This window comes from Stigmatopora argus, chromosome 2 (assembly GCF_051989625.1).
Source record: "Stigmatopora argus isolate UIUO_Sarg chromosome 2, RoL_Sarg_1.0, whole genome shotgun sequence".
Classification (NCBI taxonomy): domain Eukaryota; kingdom Metazoa; phylum Chordata; class Actinopteri; order Syngnathiformes; family Syngnathidae; genus Stigmatopora; species Stigmatopora argus.
In genome coordinates this window covers 13,786,775-13,811,432 of record NC_135388.1, presented here as the reverse complement: position 1 = coordinate 13,811,432, position 24,658 = coordinate 13,786,775, and the positions used below count along the sequence as shown (strand labels likewise).

Genomic DNA, 24,658 nt, shown 5'->3' with positions numbered 1-24,658 from the left:
TGTATAATTTTATGTCTAGATATAAAATTGGATCACGTTCTGCAATTATGAAATGTTCACATCATCAAATTAATGGATAACTATGGGCACCAGGTGGGGAAAACACTCATACATAGGGGCAATTTAGGGTTTTTGTGATGTGGGAGGAAACCGGAGTACCCATAGAAAACCCACGCAAGCCCAGGGAGAACATGCAAACTCACTACTACAAAATCCGGACCCACCTGGAACCGAACCCTTGATCTCAAAACTACTACCGCCTTAAACGACAACATCTTCGATGGAAATCTTAGGATCTCCTTAGTATGTAATATTTCAATATTTTTGCATATTATTGAGCAGTATACACCTTTGATAAAAGAAAAAAAATAAACACAGCAGGTAATTACAAATACTTTAAATGGTTTTATTTTCCTCTATGCAAACCAGTGAGAATATAATTCCCTTCCTTTTATATATAAACATTACCTTTAAAATACTTAAATTTAAGCATTCATTTTGTCCTAATACAGTACATATGAAAATATAAACTGCCTATATCATACATGTTTCACAGTTGAGAATCTTTCCTCTTTTGATCAATTAATTAGAGTACCATTATTTTTCATATACATTCATTCAGCACATTCATTAAATCTTTTCTAAATGAAGAATGAATTAAAAGTTAGCATTCTTATTTTTTAAGTAATTTAGAACACACACGAGTCAGCAAAATGAAATTTGTACATTTCTAATGAAAAAAGCTTGTACATTCACTGTTTACTTATCTACATTAATCTTAAAACTATTTGTCAGACAAAAAAACAGTAAATGTGAAAATGTGCTCAAAATAGTACAGTGTGTGTAGTATTGGGTACATACTATTTTGCGTGTATAACTTAGGTCACAGCTAGTTTGATCTAAATTGTAAAATAAGAAACATATAGATACAGTATTTGACTTGTAATTGGTCCAGTATGATCTGTGTCCTTCCTTTGTTGCCCAAGTAAAACCTCAGTACAAAAACAAAACAAAGCATTGGACTATGTGCAGAAAGGAGTCTTTCAATAATAAAAAAAATAATAATAATAATAATAAAAAGTGAAAAATAAACAATACACTAAACCTTGCAGAAAGATAATGTCTCCTAATTGTCTCTGTCGACAAACTGCAGGTGAATAGGTTTTGCAGGGCAAAGAAGACCATGGGTTTTGGCCTTAACATCAGCAGTGAGAGAAGACGTACCAATGTGGAACCTTTGGATGAGCTGTATAACAAGATAAAAGTATTATTCACTTCAGTATGAATGCAAGTTCTGCATGTGTCACAATAGAGATATTTAGGTTTATTTCCTACCCTTGTCAAAACTAGATGCATTTCCAACTCAGCTATTCTCTTGCCAATGCAGCTCCTGATACCATAGCCAAAGGGAATGGAGCCAAAGTTGTCGACACGATTTGAGAAATCTTTCCTTATCCAGCGATCTGGTCTGAAGTTTAAAGCATCCGTGAAGTTATCCTCGTCCAAAGAAGTGGAATAGTGGCACAGAGCCAACTGAGTCTGACAGAATGGGGGGGTGAGAGAAAGCAACTGAGAACAACTCGACTGCATTGGTACGACAAAGATGCATGAGTAGTACAGGATCGTATTACAACTGGCTGGAGAGCTAAAAATAAAATACTGTTTTCCTGTAGCACATGCACACGCTACAAGACACACATGTATAAATGTCCACACGAGTCATACCCCTTTGGGGATGTAGTATCCGCCCACCACCAAGTCATCCTGGGTAATCCGTCCATTGCCTGGGAGAACTGGGAAAAGCCTGTTCTCAGGGAGGAGCACACAAAGACTGTTATTCATCACTACTATAAATGAACACTTTCACAATAGGACATGAATGTTAATATCAATTAAAAAAAACATTTAATTAACCAATGAGTATATTGTCTTTGCCAAATTGAACCTGGGCTGTTACACCAACTCATTACTGTAATAATATATACATTTAGAGCTGTTCCATGTTTAAAGTCAAGCAATTTCTCAAATTTGATGTTGTGTAAATAAAATTATACATTGAATTTGTAACATGATCTGTGCACCTGAGAGTCTCTTTGACCAGTCCTCTGATTAGAGGCAGGCGAGGAATATCTTCGGCCACGGCAACAGTTCGGGGTCCCAGAGCCCTTAGCACTTCTGTATAGATTTGCTCTTGAATTTGAGGGTGCCGTGCTAATAGGTAGGTGGCCCAAGACAGGGTGAAGGATGTCTGGAAAACACATGACACCTTATTGCATTTGAATTTTTGGGGGAGGGGAATTGGACTGTTTAAGCAGTCAATTAAATTTGCGAGACAGGTTCCAGACAGGGACTGAAGTGCAAGCTGATGTAAGAGTTTCTATCAGGTTGCGTAAGTGGTCAGAAACAGTGAGGGGCTTTTTTAACGAGTGGTGGGGGGTGCTGAGCAGACACCAGCTGCCTTTAGCCCTCTTGTCATTATTCAGATATTAATTACCTTAATGAGAAGTGCTAAATCAAGTCACTTTTTTGTTTTTCAAACATTGCTGGGAAAAATGATTATGACGTGAATTAAAAACAGAGATACCCCACGCACAAAAGAAATATTTCCTCCATTACAACCCCCCAAGGTAGTTTACAGAATACAGTATTGCATCATTGTTCAGAATTTTCACAAAGATAATAGTTGTAAAGTTCATTTTTTTGTATTCTTGTTTTGACCAGTTCATTTATAACAGAAAATGTTTTTTTTTTTGGTTTCAGTCACCTGAAACGGAACCAGTCAAAACATTCACAATGACAAGTTTACTATCACATGGGGTCATATTCCCAGTTTGCCTTAGCTCATAATCTCACTTTCTCTTCCTTGCTTTTTCACACAGCCCCTCTTGTGACTTTCCCACCCAAGTATTTCATGACGCAGGTGGATTAGTCACCGTGAATAGACCTTAGAGATCAGTAAGGGATCGCTTTCTGATAATGGACAAACACGCCTTTATCCAGGCCATTGTTTTCATTTAGCCAGCTTCCAGTAACCAGTCTTCAGCACTGCTCTTCAAATATGTCCTCTACACCCCTCTCAACCCCCACCTATTTGAACCCTTGCTTCTAATCGTGGCCAGCTGGCAGAGACGCTGGCAACACCTCCGACAAAGGCCAAGGGGAATCATATGACAAAAGGCCCTCCAAATGACGCTCCAAATGGTCTTTCTCTGCTTCTCCCCCTGGCCCCCACCATTTCTTATTTTCTTGCCTCCACCGTACATCCAAATCATTTTTACTGCACCACTATGGGGAAAAATGGTTCTTAAATCTGGTCCACCCCATTCCCACTAACCCAACTCACCTCTGTCCAGTTTGTGCCATAATTCTAGCTGTGGCTAACATGTCTTGACAGCCCCTGTTTGCTAAGTAAAGGCACAGCACAGCTAAGTCCACCCCCTACCAGCACTTGGCCGTTGCAACAAGTTCAACAAAAACACACACCCTTTCATCTGGCGGCCCCCAGATGAGCGCAAAAACACTATGGGGCCATAATTCAGAAAAATCCGGCAATACCCCAAAAAAACCAGACAGGAGCTGTGCAGATGCAAACATTCTTATTCTTACTCTCCAGACATGGCTGCAACACTTGATAATACATTCTTTCAATTTCTTTTCCCAAACAATCATTTGTGAAAGAAATGTGGTGCTTTGCAATCAATACGTCATTGCTTTGCTTCAGCAGTTTTTCAAGGAATAAGTATTTTGATCTATTCAAAAGAAAAATATACTAACAATAAATTGTAAATTGCATTACTTCAAGTATTATCTATCTATGGTTTAATGTTAAAACAACGTTTACCAAAGACCCCCTTGCGTGTAGATCTAACAGACAACACCCAATAACAACAAACCAAATCAAAAGGAGAAAAGTTCATCAGAGGTGGATTTGTGGACCACCACCAATCATTGACTACTCTGGCTTCATATTGGCACAGCTACACAAGCATGGATGTAGTGCCAGAAATGCCACCCTTGAAACTTAACACCGACTTAGACTTTCTCACGCACACACAAGCACCCACACACACGTGTGAATCATTCCCCTGCTGCTAAAACACACACACTGCGTGCACGACGACTTTCCTCGACTGCGCAGAGAGCCCCTCACACACCGTGTCGACCCCGGCAAGTAACATCTCCGTTGCATTGGCGTAGATTTCCTCCATGCTCATCTCCTTGGTGACGAGCATGTGTGTTAGCAGTCCCCCCTTCACCTCCTCTCCCCGTTCAAGCTGGGCCTTGATCTCGCCGAGCCTCTTATCGATGTGAATAACGCCTGGGAGCAGAGACACACAGAGAAGGTGGAATGAATACAGAGAAAGCGTTGGGGCAAGAAGAGAAGGGAAGTAAAGAGAGGGTGGTCAAAGAAGGAAAAGTAAAAGTGGGGAGTTCTGCTTATGTAACAAGAGCCCACAATCTTATTCTCTAAGGAATTTTATCAAACACCATTCTAAAGAAGTTGTGTAAAACCTTAAATAAAAATGAATACAATTATTTGCAAGTCATGGTCAGGGGTTAAGGTTATTTATTGTTTAAACTGATTAACTTAATTCACTTTTTTTTTCAAAGTATTCACACGTTTTGCACCTACGTCTCCTCGCAAAAAGGATGGGACAGTCACATTGTTTTTCTTCAACAAAACTCACGAAGCGTTTAGGAAATGTATGTGCAAAAGTGTGAACATTTTAAAAATACTTTTAAAGTACCGTATTTTCCTATACTCAGGTGTGACTTATAGTATGAAAAATACAGTACATATATGTTTACTCAACATATTAAACCAGTGATAGGCATATTATTCCAAAAAAGCTGCAGTGTTTCCGTTCCAACCGATTGAGTACAGACAGTTTAATTAATGAGCATTCTGCTGAGACAAACAGCATCTCACTGCAATCAACTGATTGCACTTCTAAGATACCAGATTAGAGAAGAGGTGTCCTCTTGATTAGGTGGAATAAATCCTGCTCCCACAGAAACCCTTTGAGGATTACATCTCCCACCTGTGTACGAAACTATTATACATATACAGTTTATGCCGCCCAGCTACTCTACAATATGATGCATACTGTACCATACGGTACGAACCGTACCTTATTATACGATGCGTACCGTACCTTACGATACGATGCGAACCGTACCTTACAATACGATGCGTACCGTACTGTACGATACCATACTACGCCACACTACACCACACCACCACACCAAACAACATCACACCGCACTACACTACAGTACACTACACTACACTAAACTACACTCAACTACACTACATTACACTACACCATTCTATACTAGACTACTATACTACACTATATACTATATACTACACTATATACTACACTATATACTATATACTACACTATATACTATATACTACACTATATACTACACTATATACTACACTATATACTATACTATATACTACACTATATACTATACTATATACTATACTATATACTACACTATATACTATACTATATACTATACTATATACTACACTATACTACACTTTACCACACTACAGTAATGTACACTACAGTACACTACACTAAACTACACTCAACTACACTACATTACACTACACCATTCTATACTAGACTACTATACTACACTATATACTATACTATATACTACACTATATACTATACTATATACTACACTATATACTATACTATATACTACACTATATACTACACTATATATTATACTATATACTACACTATATACTATACTATATACTACACTATATACTACACTATACTACACTTTACCACACTACACTACAGTAATGTACACTACAGTATACAACACCACATTACACCACACCACACTTCACTACACTACCCTATACTATCCTACACTACACTACACTCCCTACTATACTTTATTATACTACACCACACTACACAACACTTCCTACTATACTTTATTATACTACACTACACTATACAACACTCCCTACTATACTTTATTATACTACACTAAACTACTATACTATACTACACTACACAACACTCCCTACTATACTTTATTATACTACACTACACTACTATACTACACTTTACTACACTACACTTCAGTACTGTACACTACAGTACATTGCACCACACCACTACAAAATACTACACTTTACTATACCATACCACAGCGGTCGGGAACCTTTTTGAAGGAGGGAGCCATAAACAATTCATATTTTCAAATGTTATTCCCTGAGAGCCATACTCAAAATTTAAAAGTAAGAATACACCAAAATGTGTGCTATTTGAAGTAATGTCATCACTTTTAAAGTACAAATGTTCTCTGAGATTTTTTGACAACATTGTCCCGCTGTTGCTAATCAATGATAATCAATGGGAGTATGCGTGCAGAAGAATCTACAGGAAAAAATAAATGTTTAAAGCCACACTAGAGGTAGTGTTGGCGCCACAATGATCACGTAACGCCACTATTGATGCATTCAGGACTGAGCTGTCTCAACAGCAGTTTCCATATTTTACCTCACAGTTTAGTGGAGAGCCATATGCACCTATCAAAAGAGCCACATATGGCTCCCGAGCCATAGGTTCCCTACCCCTGCCATACCACATACTACACTATACAGGACAGGCAGGTCCCTCCAGCATTATAAGACATTGTGGACTTACTGAATTTGAAGAGGCCATCCCAGGAGAAGCAGAACTCCTCCCAAGGTTTAGGGATGATGGGCCTCAGCCACTTGGGGATGGCTCCAGCATACATGGTGGTCTTAAAGGAACTGAACATGAGGTGCAATGCACTGATGTAGTTTTGAGTTTCTTGGGGAATATCATTTTCCAGACACCCTAAACGACACTCATACAAAATGGCTGCTATACCTGTGAATACGAACAAACAAATATTTTAGGCAGCATATTAAATAGTCTGGATGTTTTTTCTTTTTTTGTCTTCTACTCAAAACATTGTCTTGCACTCACCTTCCATGGCGTATTTGAAAAAGAGGTCATTCACATTAACCACAGTTGCTCCGTCCTCCGCCTGGCGGCGTACAATGCAAACACTTTTTATCAGGTCGTCTACCACTTTGTTAATATCATCGGAGAAGACTGCTACATCGCGGGGCCGCATGATGAGCTGCCTTAGAACACTTCTCATTTTCAGCCAATCCTCTCCCTCCCTATAGAAAAGCAATTTGACGCTTTGTGTAAATAACCTACGTAGTGGGGAAACTGCAGATACTATAGTGATGGCAAATGATTCAGATGCACTGTTATATAAAGCTGGAAACTTTAACCCCAAATTGCATTTTTTTTACCCAGTAGAATGTGTGAATTACCTCTCTTACCTCACAATTAAGGGAACAATTACTCACGCTGAGATTAGACCTGTTGAACGTCCTCTCATGTCTCTGTACTCTTTCCATGACTCCATGTTGGCTCTCTGTGGGGCCACACCTTCTGCCCTCAGCACCTCTGCCACTAGATCGCGACCCGCGATGGAGACCACCAGTTGAGGTCCAAAACGGGATTTGAAAATGTTCCCATACTTCTTGCTCTGCTCCAACTGAAACACGATCAAACATTCACATAACAATGAAAATGACGATGAAATTTTGTTTTGCATTCTTTATTTTAAACATGCTTCTAGGTAGAGCATAGTAGTAGGTTGAATGATACAGCGATGTGGGCTGATATATTGACTGGTAACTGATTGCGTTAAGCGTGTATATGTAACATATAGGTAAAATTCCTTGAAGCGAATTGTGGCAGACTTTAGATTGACAAATAGAGTTATATTTGTCCAAAGAATCAATACTTTATCATATTGTCATTACACTTGAACCTCTAATCTATAGCAAATTAGTTAATATATACTAGTTAATGTCTTTCATATATGCCCTATTGTCATTAGTTTACTGTATTTTTCCATGAGCATATGACCCTCACAAATGCATTCATTCATTCATTTTATGACCCGCTTTCCTCACTAGGGTCGTGGGGGGTGCTGGAGCCTATCCCAGCAGACTTTGAACCAGAGGCAGGGGACACCCTGAATCGGTGGCCATCCGATCGCAGGGCACGGGGAGACGCACACAAATGGATAAAACCTAATTGAATTTTGGATTAGGGTTGTAAATCACCAATTCAATGACGATACGATATAGATTTTTTTTGGGGGGGTGATATAATATTTGCCTATATTTCCAAGTAATATTGGCCAAGACTCAACATTGATTGTAATCATATTATCTACATAATCCACACAATCTGCTATATTTCACCGAAAACAATGTAAAAAAATATTTTTTGTGGCATTTTTTACAATATTCTTGCTGAAACATTTCTGGCACGTGAATAAAGAGCATTTTGTTTAAGTCAGTGGCTGACTTTGACTGCTCTGGATGTCAAATGCAGCAAATAATGACTTCAATTCTTCTCAGTGAGAATATCATTCATGTCTAGCGCTGACAATGGCACTGAAACATGAGTATTCACAGCTGATCTTCCCAGTTTAAACTCATTTGTGCATGTAATGTTGTCAGTGGCAGGAAATGTGTGAACAAAATTGCATATTTAAGGGATGCTGCTGGTGATTTCGTGTTTCAATTGATTGCGATTCAGTGTTGCTTGACCAATCGATATGTAGAGTATATGGATGCAGGTGACCCAATTGTGTAAAATATTTTGTAATCATATCAATACGTACAGTTGCACATTAGAATTGGTTGTGACTGGGTTGCAACATCAAAAACAAATACAATCTGAACAATTCTATGTCACTTTGGTTTAGGCCAATTTTTGGACCGATAACAATGAACTCGAGTTCTGCACCTAGAAGGACCTAATCAAGACTTATCTTTTACTTGCAGTAAAAGTCCATAGGCACCTAACCACTTCAGTCACTTTTGTACCTACCTATGTGACCACTTATTCATGTTGACTACTTATCTATGATGACTACTATTTATTTATTATGTTGACAACTACTCACTTATTATGTCTCATCTCATCTCATTTTCATAAACCGCTTAATCCTCACTATGGTTGCGTTATGTTGACTACTTATTTATTTATTATTTATTTATTGGTTATTTATTATTACTGTTGGTTTGTTTGTTGTTGTAATTTGTGCACTTCCCTACTTATTTATGTTGTTATTTATTACTTATAACGTATTGATTTTTAAACTTATTATTTGTTGTTATTATTTATTGATTATTTATTTGTCTCTTTGTTTGTTATTGTTATTTGCATACCTGTCAACCTCTGCCGATAACTGCCCTTATAAATGATTATTGATTCCCCTTACAAACCCCAAAAAAACCTTACAAACACCATACGACTCGTACGGTGTTTGTAAGGTTTTTTGGGGGGTTGTAAGGGGAATCAATAATTATTTATAAGGGCAGTTATCGGCAGAGGTTGACAGGTATGTTATTTGTCCACTTTGTGGTAAAGCTTTAAATCTCATTATACTTGTATAGTGACAATAAAAGCATTAATTTAATTATATTCAATTCAATACTATAAGCCTGATAGATGCTCTTAACCAGAGAGCTCTTTAAAAATAGTGCTGATTTGGGTTTTTGTACCTGAATTTGATGAATTCTGCTAAAACCGTCTCTCCAGAAGAACTCGATGAGGTTGGAAGTGGTGCTGGGTCCAGGCATCTCCTTCAGACTCTTGACTCTTACTTTTTTGTCTGCGGGCTCGGGCGCACTGAGGAGACCCGAGGACACGGGGATCCCCAAAGTCTCGCCGGCCGCAGACTTGTGCAAAGCCCGCAACGTGAAGACCACATGCTGATTGAGAAGATCGCGGTGCAAATACTTACAGCAAGCTACGGTAAAAGGATTGAGTCCGGCCATTGTCGCGACTTCGGCAGAGTTTACATGGGGCACGTGCTCGCACTGCGTGCGTGGTGCGCTCATGTAAAGTTGGGTGGGCTTGTGGAGCGCCTTTAAAGAGCGCCTTGTACTACAACTTCAATGGAAGAAGAGGATTGGACGTTTGCTTCGGGAGACCTCTCAATCCGGATGTGGGCGTATCCTCACACCCAAAAAAGCACTGCTGGGTTCATCCTTTCTTTGAGAAAAGGAGGGGTACTATTACAACACGTTTTATGTTACGTCACAACGATTATTCGGTCTTTTGGGAGCCGCAGAATGTGCGTAAACGTGAACAAGAATGAAACATGTGGGCCTGGATAAAATAACCCATGACTCAAAGGATTTCATTCAAATACTGAAATTTCAACAAGTCATTTTGTTAGTAAAAAAAAAGAAGAAAATCATGATTCAGACAATTTATGAACTAGGCCCTAGTTCATAAGTTGTCTGAATCATGGATTTATTTATTTATTTACAAACAAAAGGACAGTAGTGGCAAACATGTGGCTCTCGAGCCGCATGCGGCTCCCGGCCAAATTGAATGCGGCTCTTTGCCTCTTATGCATGGGAACACTTTCAATTATGATCAAATATAAGGTTTAAATATTAAAAAAACACTGGTCATAAACTAACAAAGTGGTGAAAATTGTACATTATCTGGGTAAGCCACGCTTGCAAACAAACAACCCTTTTGAATACCGCTTATCCTTGACAGGGTTGTGAGACTTTGGGGTGCTGGAGCTACAGACATTTTTCCCCACAATTTGTAAGACGAGTGCCCACAGTCTTTTTTGTTTTGTTTAGATTGGTCCCAGTGAGGGAGGGGTACACTCTGAACTGGTTGCCAGCCAACCGCAGTGTCATTTATACTACAAAGTGTTGGAATCAATATAATCTTGGACCACTAAAATGTCTTTTGGTGGTGCACGCCATCTCCTTGATGTCCCGGGACCTAAACCAGCACGTACATAGTTTCTGGTTTTCACATGCTAAAATATATTTATATTTATGTCTGCCGAGCTCCGAAATATACTACTATTACTGCTTCTACTGAGTGGCCCGGCAGATGAGTGGTTAGCGTGTCAGCCTCACAGTGGGGGACTTGGGTTCAAATCCAAGTCGGTCCACTTGTGTGGAGTATGCATGTTCTCCCAGGGCCTCAGTGTGAATGTGAATGGTTTTCCGTCTCGTCGTGCCCTGCGATCGGCTGGCTACCGATTCAGGTGGTTCCCCGCGTCTGGCACGAAGGCAGCTGGATAGGCTCCAGCATCCCCCGTGACCCTAGTGAGGATAAAGCGAGTCAGAAAATGAATAATAATCATCATCACCATCATAATCACAATAACAACAATAAAAATAATATTTTATATTCATTCAGTCATTCATTTTCTTAACCTCTTTATCCTCACAAGGGTTGCCGTGGTGCTGAAGCCTATCCCAGCTTACTTTCAGGGTCCGTAACTATCACTTATTTAGGTCTTTTGCCGAGTAAACGCAGCTTATGGATAAGCACCACCAATTTCGTCACACGCAGTTTCTGGGTGTGATGACAAGTAGGCTTTTTGTGTTGTTGATAATGACGACAGGGCCTATGTCCGATTATTATAAGAGGCGGGGGGACATGCCGAATAATTGGCCACCCAATCGCAATAATAACAATATTAATTATAACATTAATACTTACACTAATAATGACATTGATGCGCGTTCGTAAACAAACGCCTATTTATTACACATTTAGCCAAAGTATGTACATGGCTATCACAGAATACAAGTATGCAAGTGCAATTTGCCGATCGGAAGAAACACGATTTACTTTACTTTTATTCTTGTAGGGAACTTCCTGAGTGGCGGTGACTTGAAATAGAGCATGCGCAGTGGTTCACAAAATGTCGCTCCAAGTGTAGAACCTAGTGTAGTGGTTGCGAATATGCCGCGTAATCTAAATGTAATATCACTTTAATCCTATGCAGAAAAGGAGTAATTTCGACATGGCATCTGAAAACATGATAGGACCTGCATTGCCACCAAGCTTTAAAAATGCACCCGATTCTGATGATGAACGGGAATGTGAGTACAATGAATATTTTAAAATACCACAGTAAATTTAGCGTGCTAGATCACAATGTTAATGTTAGTCTCATCATCGTATTTTTTTTAATTCTGTTTTTAGTTGCTGGTCCCGCATTGCCTCCCGATTACAAACGAGGCGAACCGTCGAGCTCGTCGGATGAAAGTGAGGAAGTGGTCGTCAAAAGACTCAAGACAAAACACACGTCTGATGACAAGCATGCAGAGTATGTTCATCAGCCGCCATTGTTGTTGACAGAAATATGTCAACATAAACGCAGCCGTAACATCTGTCATTTAAACAGAGTGAAGAACACAAGGGATGAAGAAGACGATGATGGCTTCTTTGGACCAGCATTGCCACCAGGTTTTAGCAAAAAACAGAGTTCACCAGAGAGGTAAGCGAATATTTGCCTTAAAAGCTTGAAAATCAAACCACAGCAGTGAAGAACCCTAACCGAACAAGTCATTCAATGTTGTAATTTGAAGTTGTGTGTAACTTCTCCACCAGACCACCTGTGCTGGGACCAGCTTTGCCTCCTGGGTTTCGCCATGCAATAGATGATGCAAATAATGATGACGATGATGAAGAGGGTTTCTCGGGACCTGCCCTACCCCCAGGATACCAGGCTGACTCCCACAGTAGTGACGGAGAGGATGAGGACATTATCGGACCCATGCCATCTAGTTTCCCAGCTCCAAATACAGCGGCTCTTGACATTGAACGCAGGGCACGGTTGATGAAAGACAAGCTGACTAAAGTTGTGAGTGGAAGATCTTTTTATTCTCTGACTGTTTGTATTTATAATTCAATTACGAGCCTTGCGAGCAATGTTCCCTCTAAGCTGCACAATTGCGCACTACTCTCGTCTTCTCTGCGCACAGCAAATCATATGGAGCGCACAAAATAAAATCCCAATTTTTTTTTTTTGCTGTGAGGACGACCCGCGAACCACTTATCCGCCGGGCCGCCCATTCATAGATATTAATCATTACATTGTATTATTACTAAATCATTTATGTGTAGTAGACATGCACCTGTGATACTGGTGTGTGCCCATAGCGAGCAATGATGATGTTGCTCACACCGGTACTCCGTGTGCTCATGGAGGTTGTCTTTCTGCCCAGACAAACAAAACATTTGAGGGAACATTGCTTGCGAGAAAATAGGACTTATGTAGCAAAAGCCAGAAGCCAGAGCTTTCCCCAATGTCAACAATAATAAACTCTATGGAAGATAACAATGTTGAAATAGATAGATTTCCTGTTTCTCCAGTATAACATATAGGTGTGCTCACATTGAAACCTTTCTGCATTTCTAAAACTAATGTAGCAGCAACCCAATCCTTTTACTCTGTTCCAGGTGATTTGCAAAAGTTTATTGCATTAAAGTCATAGGACAAATATTCATTCATCTATCTTCTGAGCCTCTTATCCTGTAACAAATAATTTCTAAAATACACCAGGTGCAGGTAAAACTGTACTCTTTCTATCTGTGCAAATGTTTTTCATTTCTAGGATGCTCCTGAGGTGGCAACTCGAGAGACCTGGATGACAGAGCTTCCCCCAGAACTACAACACATTGGTTTAGGTGCTCGCACTTTCAAGAAAAAGTCGGGCCCGGAGAAGGGTGACCGCTCTATTTGGACAGATACACCTGCAGACACAGAGCGCAAGGCCAGGGTAGGAAATTCGTCAATTGCTATTCTCGCATCTTGATATTGTGTGTGCATTTACCTGATAACTTTTAAAATCACAAACACCATTTTTTTCCATGATCAATAGGAACGTCTTGAGAAGAAGGAAAAGGGTGAAGCTGAGAAAGCTTCTGCCCCTCAAATCCCACGAAAGGATTTGGAAATGGCAGACAAGATTTCCAAGTACAATGTAAGTTTAACTGATTGATTAAACAAGCTATAACTTTATCATTCTTGACAAAGGTTTAATTCTCTTTTGCTTTATTCAAGAAAACAAAACGATCGGAGTCTCTGATGAGTTTGCATACAAAGAACATAAAGGAGAAAGCAAAGGAAGTGAGCGACATGCCAGTGGAAAGAAGAGCTTTTGATCGGGAAACTGACCTGAAGGTCAATCGCTTCGATGATGCGCAGAAGCAGCGACTGCTGAAGAAGTCTCAGGAATTGAACACACGCTTTTCCCACAGCAATGATAGGATGTTTTTGTAAGGGCGTTACAGTAATATGTTGTTTTGTAAACAACACATATAAATGGATAATTATTCATATATACAGTAAATAGCCAATTATTTGCAAGAGAAGAGGGACAAGTGGACTTTGCATTGAAATCCTGAATATTTTACTATTATTTGACTATTTGGTTTATGTAAAATTATATGTTTGTAAATATAACATCCTACTCCAATAGTGGATACACTTGTAATTGTAGTTTACAATTGTACTGCTAACATGAAAACATTTGTATTGTGAGATGTGAATTGTAAACAAATTCTTTCTGAAAATGCCGCTCTGTGATTTTTTTATCATTAGATTTTTCAGGGAGCTGTAGTTGTGTCAAAGAGATTACTGAAGTCTGCTAAGATTACTTTTTATTTGAGGTGGAAAAGTGTTCATGGAATGCAGCGCACCAAATAACCCACAAGAACTACAACTGCATTAAGCAATTAATTTAAAAAGAATTGTCCCAAATAAAACAAACTTTAGTCAAGTGATGGTAAACAATGTTAAATGTTTTCTAAATACTATTAGATATATATTAAGGCAACATTATATATTAACTCCTCCTATATAAAAGATAGCAGAGAGCTTATGCGCCCAGCAATAGTAATAATAATACGTAATAATTTTCGTATTTTGGTCTATCTAGGTCGCCGTACGCATCCGTTTCGGTGCGCATGCGTATGGCGTTTGGACGAAATAGCTATTGATGCTAATTATAAATAAAACGAAACTACAATGTCAGAAAAAGCAGGAGACGTCGATTTAACCGGTGCTAAACTAAACACCGGTGTCTGGCTTGTAAAGGTATTTATATAGATTTTAAAATACCATATTAGTAATGGAGAGCTCTTTTTAAAATTTATTTTTGAGTCCAAGGCTTACAGCAGCCTCGGCCACGCTGAATAACTGCATCGAGACTGTATAAAGTAATCATTTTTATGAATATAAAATAGTTAGATCTCTATACAGAAACATTCTTTTAAAGCAATTGTTTCTCCTGTTGAAGCTACAAGAATTCTGCTTCGAATAAATCTTTGTTTTGGTCAGCTGCATAACCTCTCGTTGTACAAAGTACAATATACAAAGTTTGTCTATATGTCCAAAGACAATAAAGCTTTCAATTCACCTATTTTCAATATTGTCAAACGCAGTTGCCAACAAATGGCTTCTCACTCTGATCGCAGGTTCCAAAGTACCTCTCACATCAATGGACCAAAGCTACTGGAAGAGGCGAAGTTGGGAAACTCAGAATCTCAAAGTATGTGGAACCATTGCAACAGGAAAATATACTTTATATTATTATAATTATTACCTTTGGCAGTTTGTGTTATGAATTGTAGCAGTTGTATTAAAATTGCTTTCTTCTTTAAAGGAAAGGAAATCAAGGGAAACCAGAGGTAAGAGCCATTGTTTATATAGCTCTCATCTAATCTCATTTTCTGAACCGCTTTATCCTCATTAGGATCGGGGGACGAGGGGGTGCTGGAGCCTATCCCAGTTGACTCCGGGCCAAAGGCGGGGGAGACCCTGAATCGGTGGCCAGCCAATCGCAGGGCACAAGGAGACAACCATGCACACACACCCATACCTAGGGGCAATTTAGAGTGTCCAATCAGCCTTCCATGCATGTTTTTGGAATGTGGGAGGAAACCGGAGTACCCGGAGGAAACCCACACAAGCCCGGGGAGAACATACAAACTCCACACAGGTGGATCGACCTGATGGCAATTTTCAAAATATAATGGACATTCATCACTGTCAATTGCAGCCATTGAGTTAATACAGAAAAGGACATACATTTTGAAAACCAAATCTTTTTTCACCTGATTTCGATCCTTTGTTCAACAAATGTAAGTGGATGGTTGTCCAGTTAGTCCTTTTTCTGAAAGTGGCCCTGGGAAGAAAAAGTTTGGACACCCCTGGTCTAAGACCTTGCTAAAGAAATGACAAATGAACTGTCTGCTTGTCTAATTGGAATTGTATCAAACGTCATTTCACAGGTGTCTTTTACGTTGAATGAAGAGTTGACCGTAATTGAAGGCATAGAAGACAAATCCGTGTCTGCCCCTCGGGAACACCCGCTGACCATGCAGACTGTGGGAGGACAGACGTTGGCGGTGTTCACAGAGACGTCATCGGGTGAGCTTCTTCGATGTTCTTTTTCTCCACTTAAGAATGCTGCTTGTTCTACTCTCTTGAATGCTAAGAGATGATATACTGTTAGGTCTACAGCACAAAAGGTAAGTCCCTCCCCCTCCCCTGATTGCCATTTGGTGGAGGTGCCCGTGTTTGCTGCCTTTGCCTGCAAGCTTGCTGCTCCTCTGTGACCTCTCTATGGTTTCTCCCAAATGCTGTGATTGTTTTGTTTTGCAGGATTTAAATGGTTGCAGGTAAATTGAAATCATCACTAGAGCAATCACGTTGACCGTCAACGTTTATTGATTTATTAACACTATTTCTTCTTAGCTGTGGCATTATTGCAAAGTTTGCATTTAATATATCTAGTCTGTCATCATGTTGTTTTGTTATTTACAGCATAAGAAATTGTCATTTGTGGTGCTTGACTTAGAGCCGTGCAGTGATTCTCAAAGTGTTGCACTAGTTACTGTTTTGCTCAATTTGCTTTATTTTAAAATGTCTACGCTTTCAAGAATGCAAACATTTATTGAGGTGGTGAAATTTGGCAACAGAAGCAGTGAAGGTATTTATTGACTTATAAACCAAATGTATTGAATTGAATGCTTTTATTGTCTTTATACAAGCATAATGAGATTTAAAGCTAACACAATGAAGCACACAGATAACAACAACAAACAGACAAATAAATAATTAAAAAAAATACAATATTTAAATTGAACAGCACTGGTTTTGACCTAATTTATGAGAAAATCCCGAGTGCAGCACCCCTTGCAATCCGAGGTGGAGGTTTTACAATTAAAAGCTCGATTTAATCAATGTTTCCTTAAATCTCTTTCTGGAAAAATGGTTGAGTTTATACTGCTGATGCAGTGAGATTTCATTGCACCATGTTTCGTTGTGAAAGGAAATATAAATAAGTCATTTAAAAAAACAGAAGATGAATGAATGTATTTACAATCAATGTTAGATAATTGGGAACTGAAACTTGGTGTGGCCATGTGTGGATTGTATTGGAACCTGGTGAGCCTCCCTGGGCTCGCATTTTAGGAAGAAGTGGTTTTCTGCACTTCACTTTTTTGTCCGCACCCATTCTAGCGTGTTTGAGTTTATTTTCATGATTTTGGTTCTCCAATATGTAAAATGCTCAAACCAGTCCTGAGTTGGATGAAGCTCTTGTGGCTGAACACACGTTGCGGAGGCAGACAGGCTTTTCCCAGTATGCAAACTCTTATGCACATTTGTAGAAGTGTCCACGGGAATGTGGAATGCAATACAAAGTAGTTGTTGTCCACCATCAATGTACGAAACGGTTGTTCATAGCTCGTTCATGTCAGGGGAAGTCTTCTTTAGCTCAGATCAGGGCTGGAGCGAGTCATCATACGACCTCCAAGAACCACATTTACTCAAGTACTGTACTTCTTAGATCAGTTTTGAACCCCAGAAAATGACACTTATCCCTGTTGGCCCAAGAATAATGCAATTTCTGTTCTTGATTTTGACTTGGTGAAAAAGTGAAGTGCTTTACTTAGCTTATTATTTGAAATCTTGTTTTTAATCAGACACATTGAGGTTGGCATTTAAATTAAAACTACTATTTGTAGTATACTCACAAATATTTCCTCACCTACAAAATTCTTCAGCTCATTATTCACATATGGAATGCAAGTAGTCTGCATTGCAACCTTTTTTGACAATAGCACACTTCATACATGAAACAGTTTTTTTTTGCAATTACATTTATCTTAGCCCATTCTTCATGGATATTCTTGAGTTTACATGCTGCCACTGCCTTCTTACATCCCACCAAATGTTCTCTATGGAAATTAAGTCGGAGGATTGTTGCTCGTAAATCTTTCAACAAACAATCATTGGGAAGCTTTCCTTATTAGGCAACTCAGCAGATTTCATTGCTCTGATTAGATGTTTGCAGTGCTGATGTTGTGGCCAATGAGTGTGTGCGCTTTGTATTATTTTAATGAACTATAGTAGCGCTGTCTGTGGTAGTTTTTTTTGTTTGTTGTGGTGGGTCAGTGTTTCTTTGCTCGCAGCTTGTAAAAGCATGCTTGCTTTGCTGGTGTGCCGTGGTGTTGTGCTCCACAGAACTGACTTTGAGCCATTTTGCCCGTGACAAAGCGTGTGCAATTAAAGCTGGGAGAGGCTCTGATTTTGCGATCCCCTCCTTCCCCCCTATTTTCTATCCCCAAAACATATTTTATTATCCCTCCCTCCCCCATCTGTAGGCCAGTCAGAAGAGAGATCTGATGGTTGCAGCTCAGTATCGGGGTCAGGGTCTGGTCCAGGTAAGTTCACCAGTTTTGGGGAATCCAACACAATCTTGCAATCTTTTCATCAATAAAATGCTATTTTGTTTCTTGCGCTAAATGACACCTTGGAACCAGCGTTGTGGCCTCTAAATTCAAACATTTCTACATTCAAAAATGAGGCAGTTTTTGTGGACTATTGAGAGTTAAGAATGTGGCCTGAATTGATACTTTGTCAACACAATTTTAATTTTAAAAGTTTGTGCTTGTGTAATAATACTAGCTACACATTGCTTATTAAGTCAGGTTGTCTAACAATTGAAAACATGAAACATTTCATATTTACAGTGTGTAGTTAATTAAAAATTTAAAAAAAACATCTCGGGGTACACCTTATACAATGAAATTGATGGTAACCAAATGATAAACTGGTCTTCTAATTGCTACCTTGTGAGCACCAACTGTTGGTTACATAATAAGGGATGGAATTAATCTTTTGTTATCTCTACAAGAAAAAAAATCTTACAAATCCTAATTTGTCATTAGATTTTTGTTTTCTTCCCGTAGATAAAATTGCCTTGGAGGGAGTTGTGGTGCAGAGAGCAGATTGTAGGCCTGCTGTAAGTGAAAATTACATGAAGCTGAAGAGGTGAGTGGTTTGTTTTCAGTGAACTTCAATTTAGAATAAACACAATTAATAAAACCAACAGCTGTATTATTTTTAGAATAAACACAATTAATAAAACCAACAGCTGTATTATTTTTACCCCCCCCTCTCCCCAATACCTTTTATGTTGTTTATTTCAATGTAATTACATGCATTGCTCTGTAATGCGTTTCAAGAAAATCCATCGATTTTCAACTAGTAATTTGAAAAGGTCTAATATCGGATTAATACCAAGCCCCAATGAACATGTAGTTCATATTTATTTTGAATACAGGTTACAAATTGAAGAGTCCACCAAACCAGTCCGGCTGTCGCAGCAGCTGGCCAAAGCCGTCACAAACAACTACAAACCCGTGGCTAACCATGCGTACAACGTAAGACTAAATGTCAAATGTTTTGTTTCAGATCATCTCATTTCATACAGCATTGACCTGTGAAAAATCTATTTTCCATTCATTTAAAAGCAGCAATGTTTATGCAGCTATTAAGCTAATTCATGTTAAATCTTAACAGTGCTTCCCATCTGTGGTAAATATACTTAAGACCATTGGTTAGTAATTAATTTGTGCCTTTTGTCTGTCAGATGGAGTATGACAGGAAAAAGAAAGAGGAGGGCAAGCGAGCAAGAGCGGACAAACAACAAGTGCTGGACATGTTGTTTTCTGCTTTTGAGAAGCACCAATACTACAACATCAAAGACCTGGTGGACATAACCAAACAGCCTGTGGTGAGACATCTTGTTTAATGCAGATTGGAAATAGCCTGTTTTTGAGGAATAGCTAGCTACGGATAGAACAAAATGCTTAATGTTATATAAAGTAAGATTGGTGATTCAGATTAGATGCCTAAATCCACCACTGGTCCCAGTTTTTATTTATATTATTTATGAATTTCGTGTTCAATTGGGCCCCACCAACGAGTCATTACCTTAATGTGGTGGTGGGGTTTGTGTGTCCCAATGGTCTTTGGAGCAATGTTGTCTGGGGCCTTGTGCCCCTGGATTGGGTCACTCATGGCAAACTGGTCTGAGGTGAGGGACCAGTCTGGAGCCAGGCCCAGAGGGGCGCGATGGCAAGCGCCGGGCCTACACCCATGGGGTTCCCCCTCACATGGGCTCACAACCTGTGAGAGGGGGCAAAGAGGTCGGGTGCACAGACAGTTGGGCGGCAGCCAAAGGTAGGATCCTTGGTTGTCCGATCCCCGGCTGCAGAAACTAGCTCTTGAGACGTGGAATGTCACCTCTCTGGTTGGGAAAGAGCCTGAGCTAGTCCGTGAGGCCAGGGTGTGGGCATACTTGTTGCCCCCCAGCTCGATGACAGTACGTTGGGGCCAAAATGAATTTCCTCCACAGAATGTCCGGACTCTCCCTTAGAGATAAGGTGAGAAGTTCAGTCATTTGGGAGGGGCTCGGAGTAGAGCCGCTGCCCCTCCGGATCGGATCGAGAGGAGCCAGATGAGTTGGCTCGGGCATCTGATCAAGATGACCCCTGGACACCTCTCTCGGGATGTGTCCCACGGGGCCGACGTCGGATACGCTGGTGAGACTATGTCTCCTGGCTGGCCCAGGAACGCCTTGGGATACTCACGGAAAAGCTGGATGAAGTGGCTGGGGAGAGGGAAGTCTGGGCTTCCTTGTTGACCCCGCAACCAGACTTTGAATAAGGCGGAAGAAAATGATATGTGCAATAGGGGACAAGTATAACCCTGCCAAATTTTAGGACGGGTTCAGCTTTGGATACTAGCATTTGATGGCAATATTTTCTAAAAACCTCTTCTGTTAACAGATTTATTTGAAGGAAATCCTGCGTGACATTGGCATATACAATGTGAAGGGGACACACAAAAACACCTGGGAGCTCAAGCCAGAGTATCGACATTATCAAGGCGAGGAAAAAACTGACGAATAGCACAAGTTAACGTTGGCTTAGATGTGACATGAAGACTTGAGCCCAACCACCAGTTTTAACAATCTTGGAAGTTTGAGAGACAAATTGTAAATAGCCCCAATGTTCTTGGATTTTTTGTTGTTTACTGTTCAAAATGTTTTAATGGCATATTTTATAATGCTGGTGTGCTTTGCATTTTTTAAAAAGTTTGTTGTGTGCAATAAATATGCTTTTAATTCCATGTCACATTAAAATGTTGAGAATTGTTTCAGAAATATGGTCATCCTTTACTAAGGTTTTTACCACCATTGTGGGCTCCCCACTTGACCAACATACTTCTTGCTTGTACTCAAACACTACAATATACAACAAAATATGATTGACAAAAATCATTTTCAAAAATTTATTAGGGCTTTGGTGTATTTTTTTTAACCTACAAATATTGAAATGTCACACTATTGCTCAGACAACCCTCTCATTTTGACTCATAGGCTTGCATAGACACTGCAGTTGCAAAATGACATTTCAGCTTCAATGAATCCAAGCCCTGGCAGGTTGTGGATTTGCCAGGGCAGGCAGCCTGTCACAGGTAATCAACTTCATCATGCCAGAGATCTATTCCTCCTGGGAAAAAAAGAACAATAAATAACCATTGAACTACTATAAACATCACCTCCCAAAAATATTCATATTTAACCTAGGGAACTAGACAGCCCACACAAATTATGTAAATATTGCATGGGCAACTTGCAAAGGTTGTCACACATCTAAAGAGACCAGAAAATACTTGTAATGTATTCCCCAATTCAAACTGGGCTGCCAGGAAGGAGCAGTCAGAAAGCAAGAGGAACATTTAGTTTAGCATCTCTTTGCAAACCTAGAAGCCAATGCAACCTGCTTCAGGCCTATCAGTGGATGCAGCCAATGTGCATGAACCATCTGGGAACACAACCATCAATAGTTCTATTAAGCCGTTTACTGTTATTGACACTTACAATTCAAACGTGCACAGTCATTTGCCTTCAGGGAGTTCCAGGGACGTGGCATTTGGACAATTCAGCTTAAGATGGATGATTTCCACAGCAACATCTTGTCCCCCTGTCCAGTCTTACCTTCAAACACAAAAACAAGAAACAGTGTAAACATTTCAATATGCATTTTAGAGGCACATTATTCAATTGAGTTTAACACAGTATGTAGACCCTTATTGAACCCGGGACACCACCAAGCAGGCGTGCAGGAAAGCGCAGAAAGAGGAACATTGAGTTTAGCATCTCTTTGCAAACCTAGAAGCCAATGCAACCTGCTTCAGGCCTATCAGTGGATGCAGCCAACGTGCATGAACCATCTGGTAACAACCATCACTTTATTCTATTAAGCCGTTTACTGTTATTGACACTTACGAGTCAAACGTGCAGTCATTTGCCTTCCGGGAGTTCCAGGGATGTTGCGTTTGGACAATTCAGCTCCCTTAAGATGGATGATTTCCACAGCAACATCTTGTCCCCTGTTCAGACTTACCTTAAAACACAAAAACGAGAAACTGTGTAAACATTTCAATATACATTTTAGAGGCACATTATTCAATCAAGCTTAACACAGTATGTAGTCCCTTATTCAATCCGGGACACCACCAAGCAGGCGTGCAGGAAAGCACAGGGACAGTTTATTGTTGCATCTGAAATAAACCCAGAATCTCTCACAATAAGAGGCCAGGCTGTCAAAAGATGCGGCCGACGTCCACACATTAGCAAAATTATCAAATCAAGCATTCTGTTGTGGACCTACATTGAAATTGACATTTACAGATGAATGCATTAGTCAAACGCGATCAAGGATGTCCACGTGTACATCATTGATGGGGATACCTTTGTGAGTGAGAGGACAAACACCGAAAATAATTGCCAATCTTTATTAGCGTGAGAAAATATTCAACTAACATGGACGCATGACTAAAATTAGCATTAGCATTAGCTGTAGGAACGCATGCCAGCCACGTGGCATTTTCAATTCAATTCGGCAATACTATTATACATGTACCGGGTTTAAAAACTTCATTTGTCGTCCATGAAATACCAATGTATACCTAAAAGTTGGTGTAAAATTAAACTGTTAGGGGGAACACTAAACTATTACGAAAAAATTCAACTACTTTAAATCGAACTGAATAATAGGCAAACGACTGCAAGGTAAGCTTTCCTCAAAAAGTTACAAACTTACCACGGAGATACAAAAGACACAATGCAGGAAAAAATTGGTAAACCAGAGACACGACGCCGCCCGTACGTTAAGTTGTCACGTTGCTTGAGAATCGCGTCCATTGCGGGGGAAACATTCCAGGACACCGCAGCGCATCCGCATTTTAAAATGCGTCGTTTCTCTTTTGTTTAACATGGCAAATATTGACGCCGACAGAGAAGAACAAATCTGCGGATACATGCTCAAGCTTCCGTCCCTCGTGTTCCCCAATCGCGATAAAAATGGCAGCATTGGAGTAACCGTTTCCTTTATAAGGCTGGCCGTCTGATGCGCGTTACTACTGTGTGCGGCGTCGTCACTTGTCGGCCATTTTGGGTCGGTGTCATTCAGTAAACATAACATTACAGTAAACGACTTACCTCGTTGGCGTGCTCGTCGTCCATCAGCATAGAGAGGCTGTTCGAAAGAACACGTTATACTCCGCATGTGCTTAATTTACTCAGCTGCGTCGACAATAGGCGTAACCACGCCCATATTGTCCCGCCGTATTGAATGTGGAAAATATGGCGGCTTGCTTACCGCGCTCCACGAGGTGGTTTGTCCTCCCAACTCAATGCCAAATATTGAGTAACATTTTTACCTAGTATTTTACTTTATTCCAGGCCATCTTAGTCCATTCAAAGTTTAACATTTGAAACACAAAGAATGCTTCATTGTCTCATCTCATATTCTGAACCACTTTATCCTCACTAGGATCATGGGGGGTGCTGGAGCCTATCCCAGGTGACTTCGGGCCAGAGGCGGGGGACACCCAGCCAATCCCAGGTCACAAGGAGACAATTTTGAATTGAATTCAATTGAATGCTTTAATTATCATTATACAAGTACAATGAGATTTAAAGCTTTCACCACATAGTGCACAAATAACAGCAGACAATCATTCACGCTCACACTCATACATAGGGGCAATTTAGAATGTCCACTCAACCTACTCCGGTTTCCTCCCACGTTCCAAAAACATGCATGGTAGGCTGATTGGACACTCTAAATTGCCCCTATGTATGGGTGTGAGTGTGCATGGTTGTCTGTCTCCTTGTGCCCTGCGATCGGCTGGCCATCGATTCAGGGTGTTCCCCACCTCTGGCCCGGAGACAGCTGGGATAGTCTCCAGCACCCCCCGCGACCCTGATGAGGATTAAGGGGTTGAAAAAAAAAGATGAATGAATGAATGACTGTGTGTTGGTCACTTTCTGTCCCTTCAACGAGCTTTAATAGTGGCCTTGTCACAGCATCAAGTACAGTCAAGTTACTCAAAACGTGCTGCCGCT

The 24,658-nt window shown here is 40.0% G+C and overlaps 3 protein-coding genes, 1 long non-coding RNA gene and 3 other non-coding genes across 9 annotated transcripts; 2 read left to right on the top strand and 5 right to left on the bottom strand.

Annotated features, from left to right (window-relative positions):
- Positions 1-780: 780 nt before the first annotated feature.
- cyp27c1 (cytochrome P450, family 27, subfamily C, polypeptide 1) lies at positions 781-10,036 on the bottom strand. Its single transcript, XM_077594851.1, has 9 exons — positions 9,614-10,036; positions 7,394-7,584; positions 6,999-7,198; positions 6,690-6,899; positions 4,155-4,318; positions 2,082-2,248; positions 1,726-1,804; positions 1,336-1,539; positions 781-1,246 (listed from the first exon to the last, which is right to left on the bottom strand). Exons 1-9 carry the CDS (start codon positions 9,950-9,952, stop codon positions 1,127-1,129), a joined length of 1,674 nt encoding a protein of 557 aa, XP_077450977.1. The 5' UTR covers positions 9,953-10,036; the 3' UTR covers positions 781-1,126.
- Positions 10,037-11,769: 1,733 nt separating this feature from the next.
- On the top strand, positions 11,770-14,669 carry gpalpp1 (GPALPP motifs containing 1). Of its 2 annotated transcripts, XM_077588294.1 has the most exons (7): positions 11,773-11,980; positions 12,084-12,207; positions 12,286-12,378; positions 12,492-12,744; positions 13,499-13,663; positions 13,766-13,867; positions 13,948-14,669. In XM_077588294.1, the coding sequence occupies exons 1-7, from the start codon at positions 11,878-11,880 to the stop codon at positions 14,164-14,166; spliced, it is 1,059 nt and encodes a 352-aa protein (XP_077444420.1). In that variant the 5' UTR covers positions 11,773-11,877; the 3' UTR covers positions 14,167-14,669. The 2 variants fall into 2 exon arrangements, with proteins under 2 accessions (XP_077444411.1, XP_077444420.1); XM_077588285.1 differs by having other exon boundaries at positions 11,770-11,980; positions 12,084-12,378.
- A 148-nt stretch (positions 14,670-14,817) lies between these two features.
- On the top strand, positions 14,818-21,406 carry LOC144065462 (general transcription factor IIF subunit 2-like). 2 transcript variants are annotated; one of them, XM_077588306.1, is made up of 9 exons: positions 14,818-14,982; positions 15,363-15,436; positions 15,551-15,575; positions 16,179-16,317; positions 18,558-18,617; positions 19,146-19,227; positions 19,520-19,619; positions 19,829-19,972; positions 21,030-21,406. In XM_077588306.1, the coding sequence occupies exons 1-9, from the start codon at positions 14,914-14,916 to the stop codon at positions 21,150-21,152; spliced, it is 816 nt and encodes a 271-aa protein (XP_077444432.1). In that variant the 5' UTR covers positions 14,818-14,913; the 3' UTR covers positions 21,153-21,406. The 2 variants fall into 2 exon arrangements, with proteins under 2 accessions (XP_077444432.1, XP_077444443.1); XM_077588317.1 differs by lacking the exon at positions 18,558-18,617.
- Positions 21,407-21,520: 114 nt separating this feature from the next.
- Positions 21,521-23,608, bottom strand: LOC144065472 (uncharacterized). The gene is made up of 4 exons (XR_013297180.1): positions 23,352-23,608; positions 22,535-22,652; positions 22,127-22,243; positions 21,521-21,755 (listed from the first exon to the last, which is right to left on the bottom strand). It is a non-coding gene; the product is annotated as an uncharacterized LOC144065472 (long non-coding RNA).
- LOC144070757 (small nucleolar RNA SNORA31) lies at positions 21,922-22,052 on the bottom strand. Its single transcript, XR_013299463.1, has one exon. It is a non-coding gene; the product is annotated as a small nucleolar RNA SNORA31 (small nucleolar RNA).
- LOC144070752 (small nucleolar RNA SNORA31) lies at positions 22,324-22,461 on the bottom strand. The gene has a single exon (XR_013299458.1). It is a non-coding gene; the product is annotated as a small nucleolar RNA SNORA31 (small nucleolar RNA).
- Positions 22,733-22,864, bottom strand: LOC144070751 (small nucleolar RNA SNORA31). Its single transcript, XR_013299457.1, has one exon. It is a non-coding gene; the product is annotated as a small nucleolar RNA SNORA31 (small nucleolar RNA).
- Positions 23,609-24,658: the final 1,050 nt, after the last annotated feature.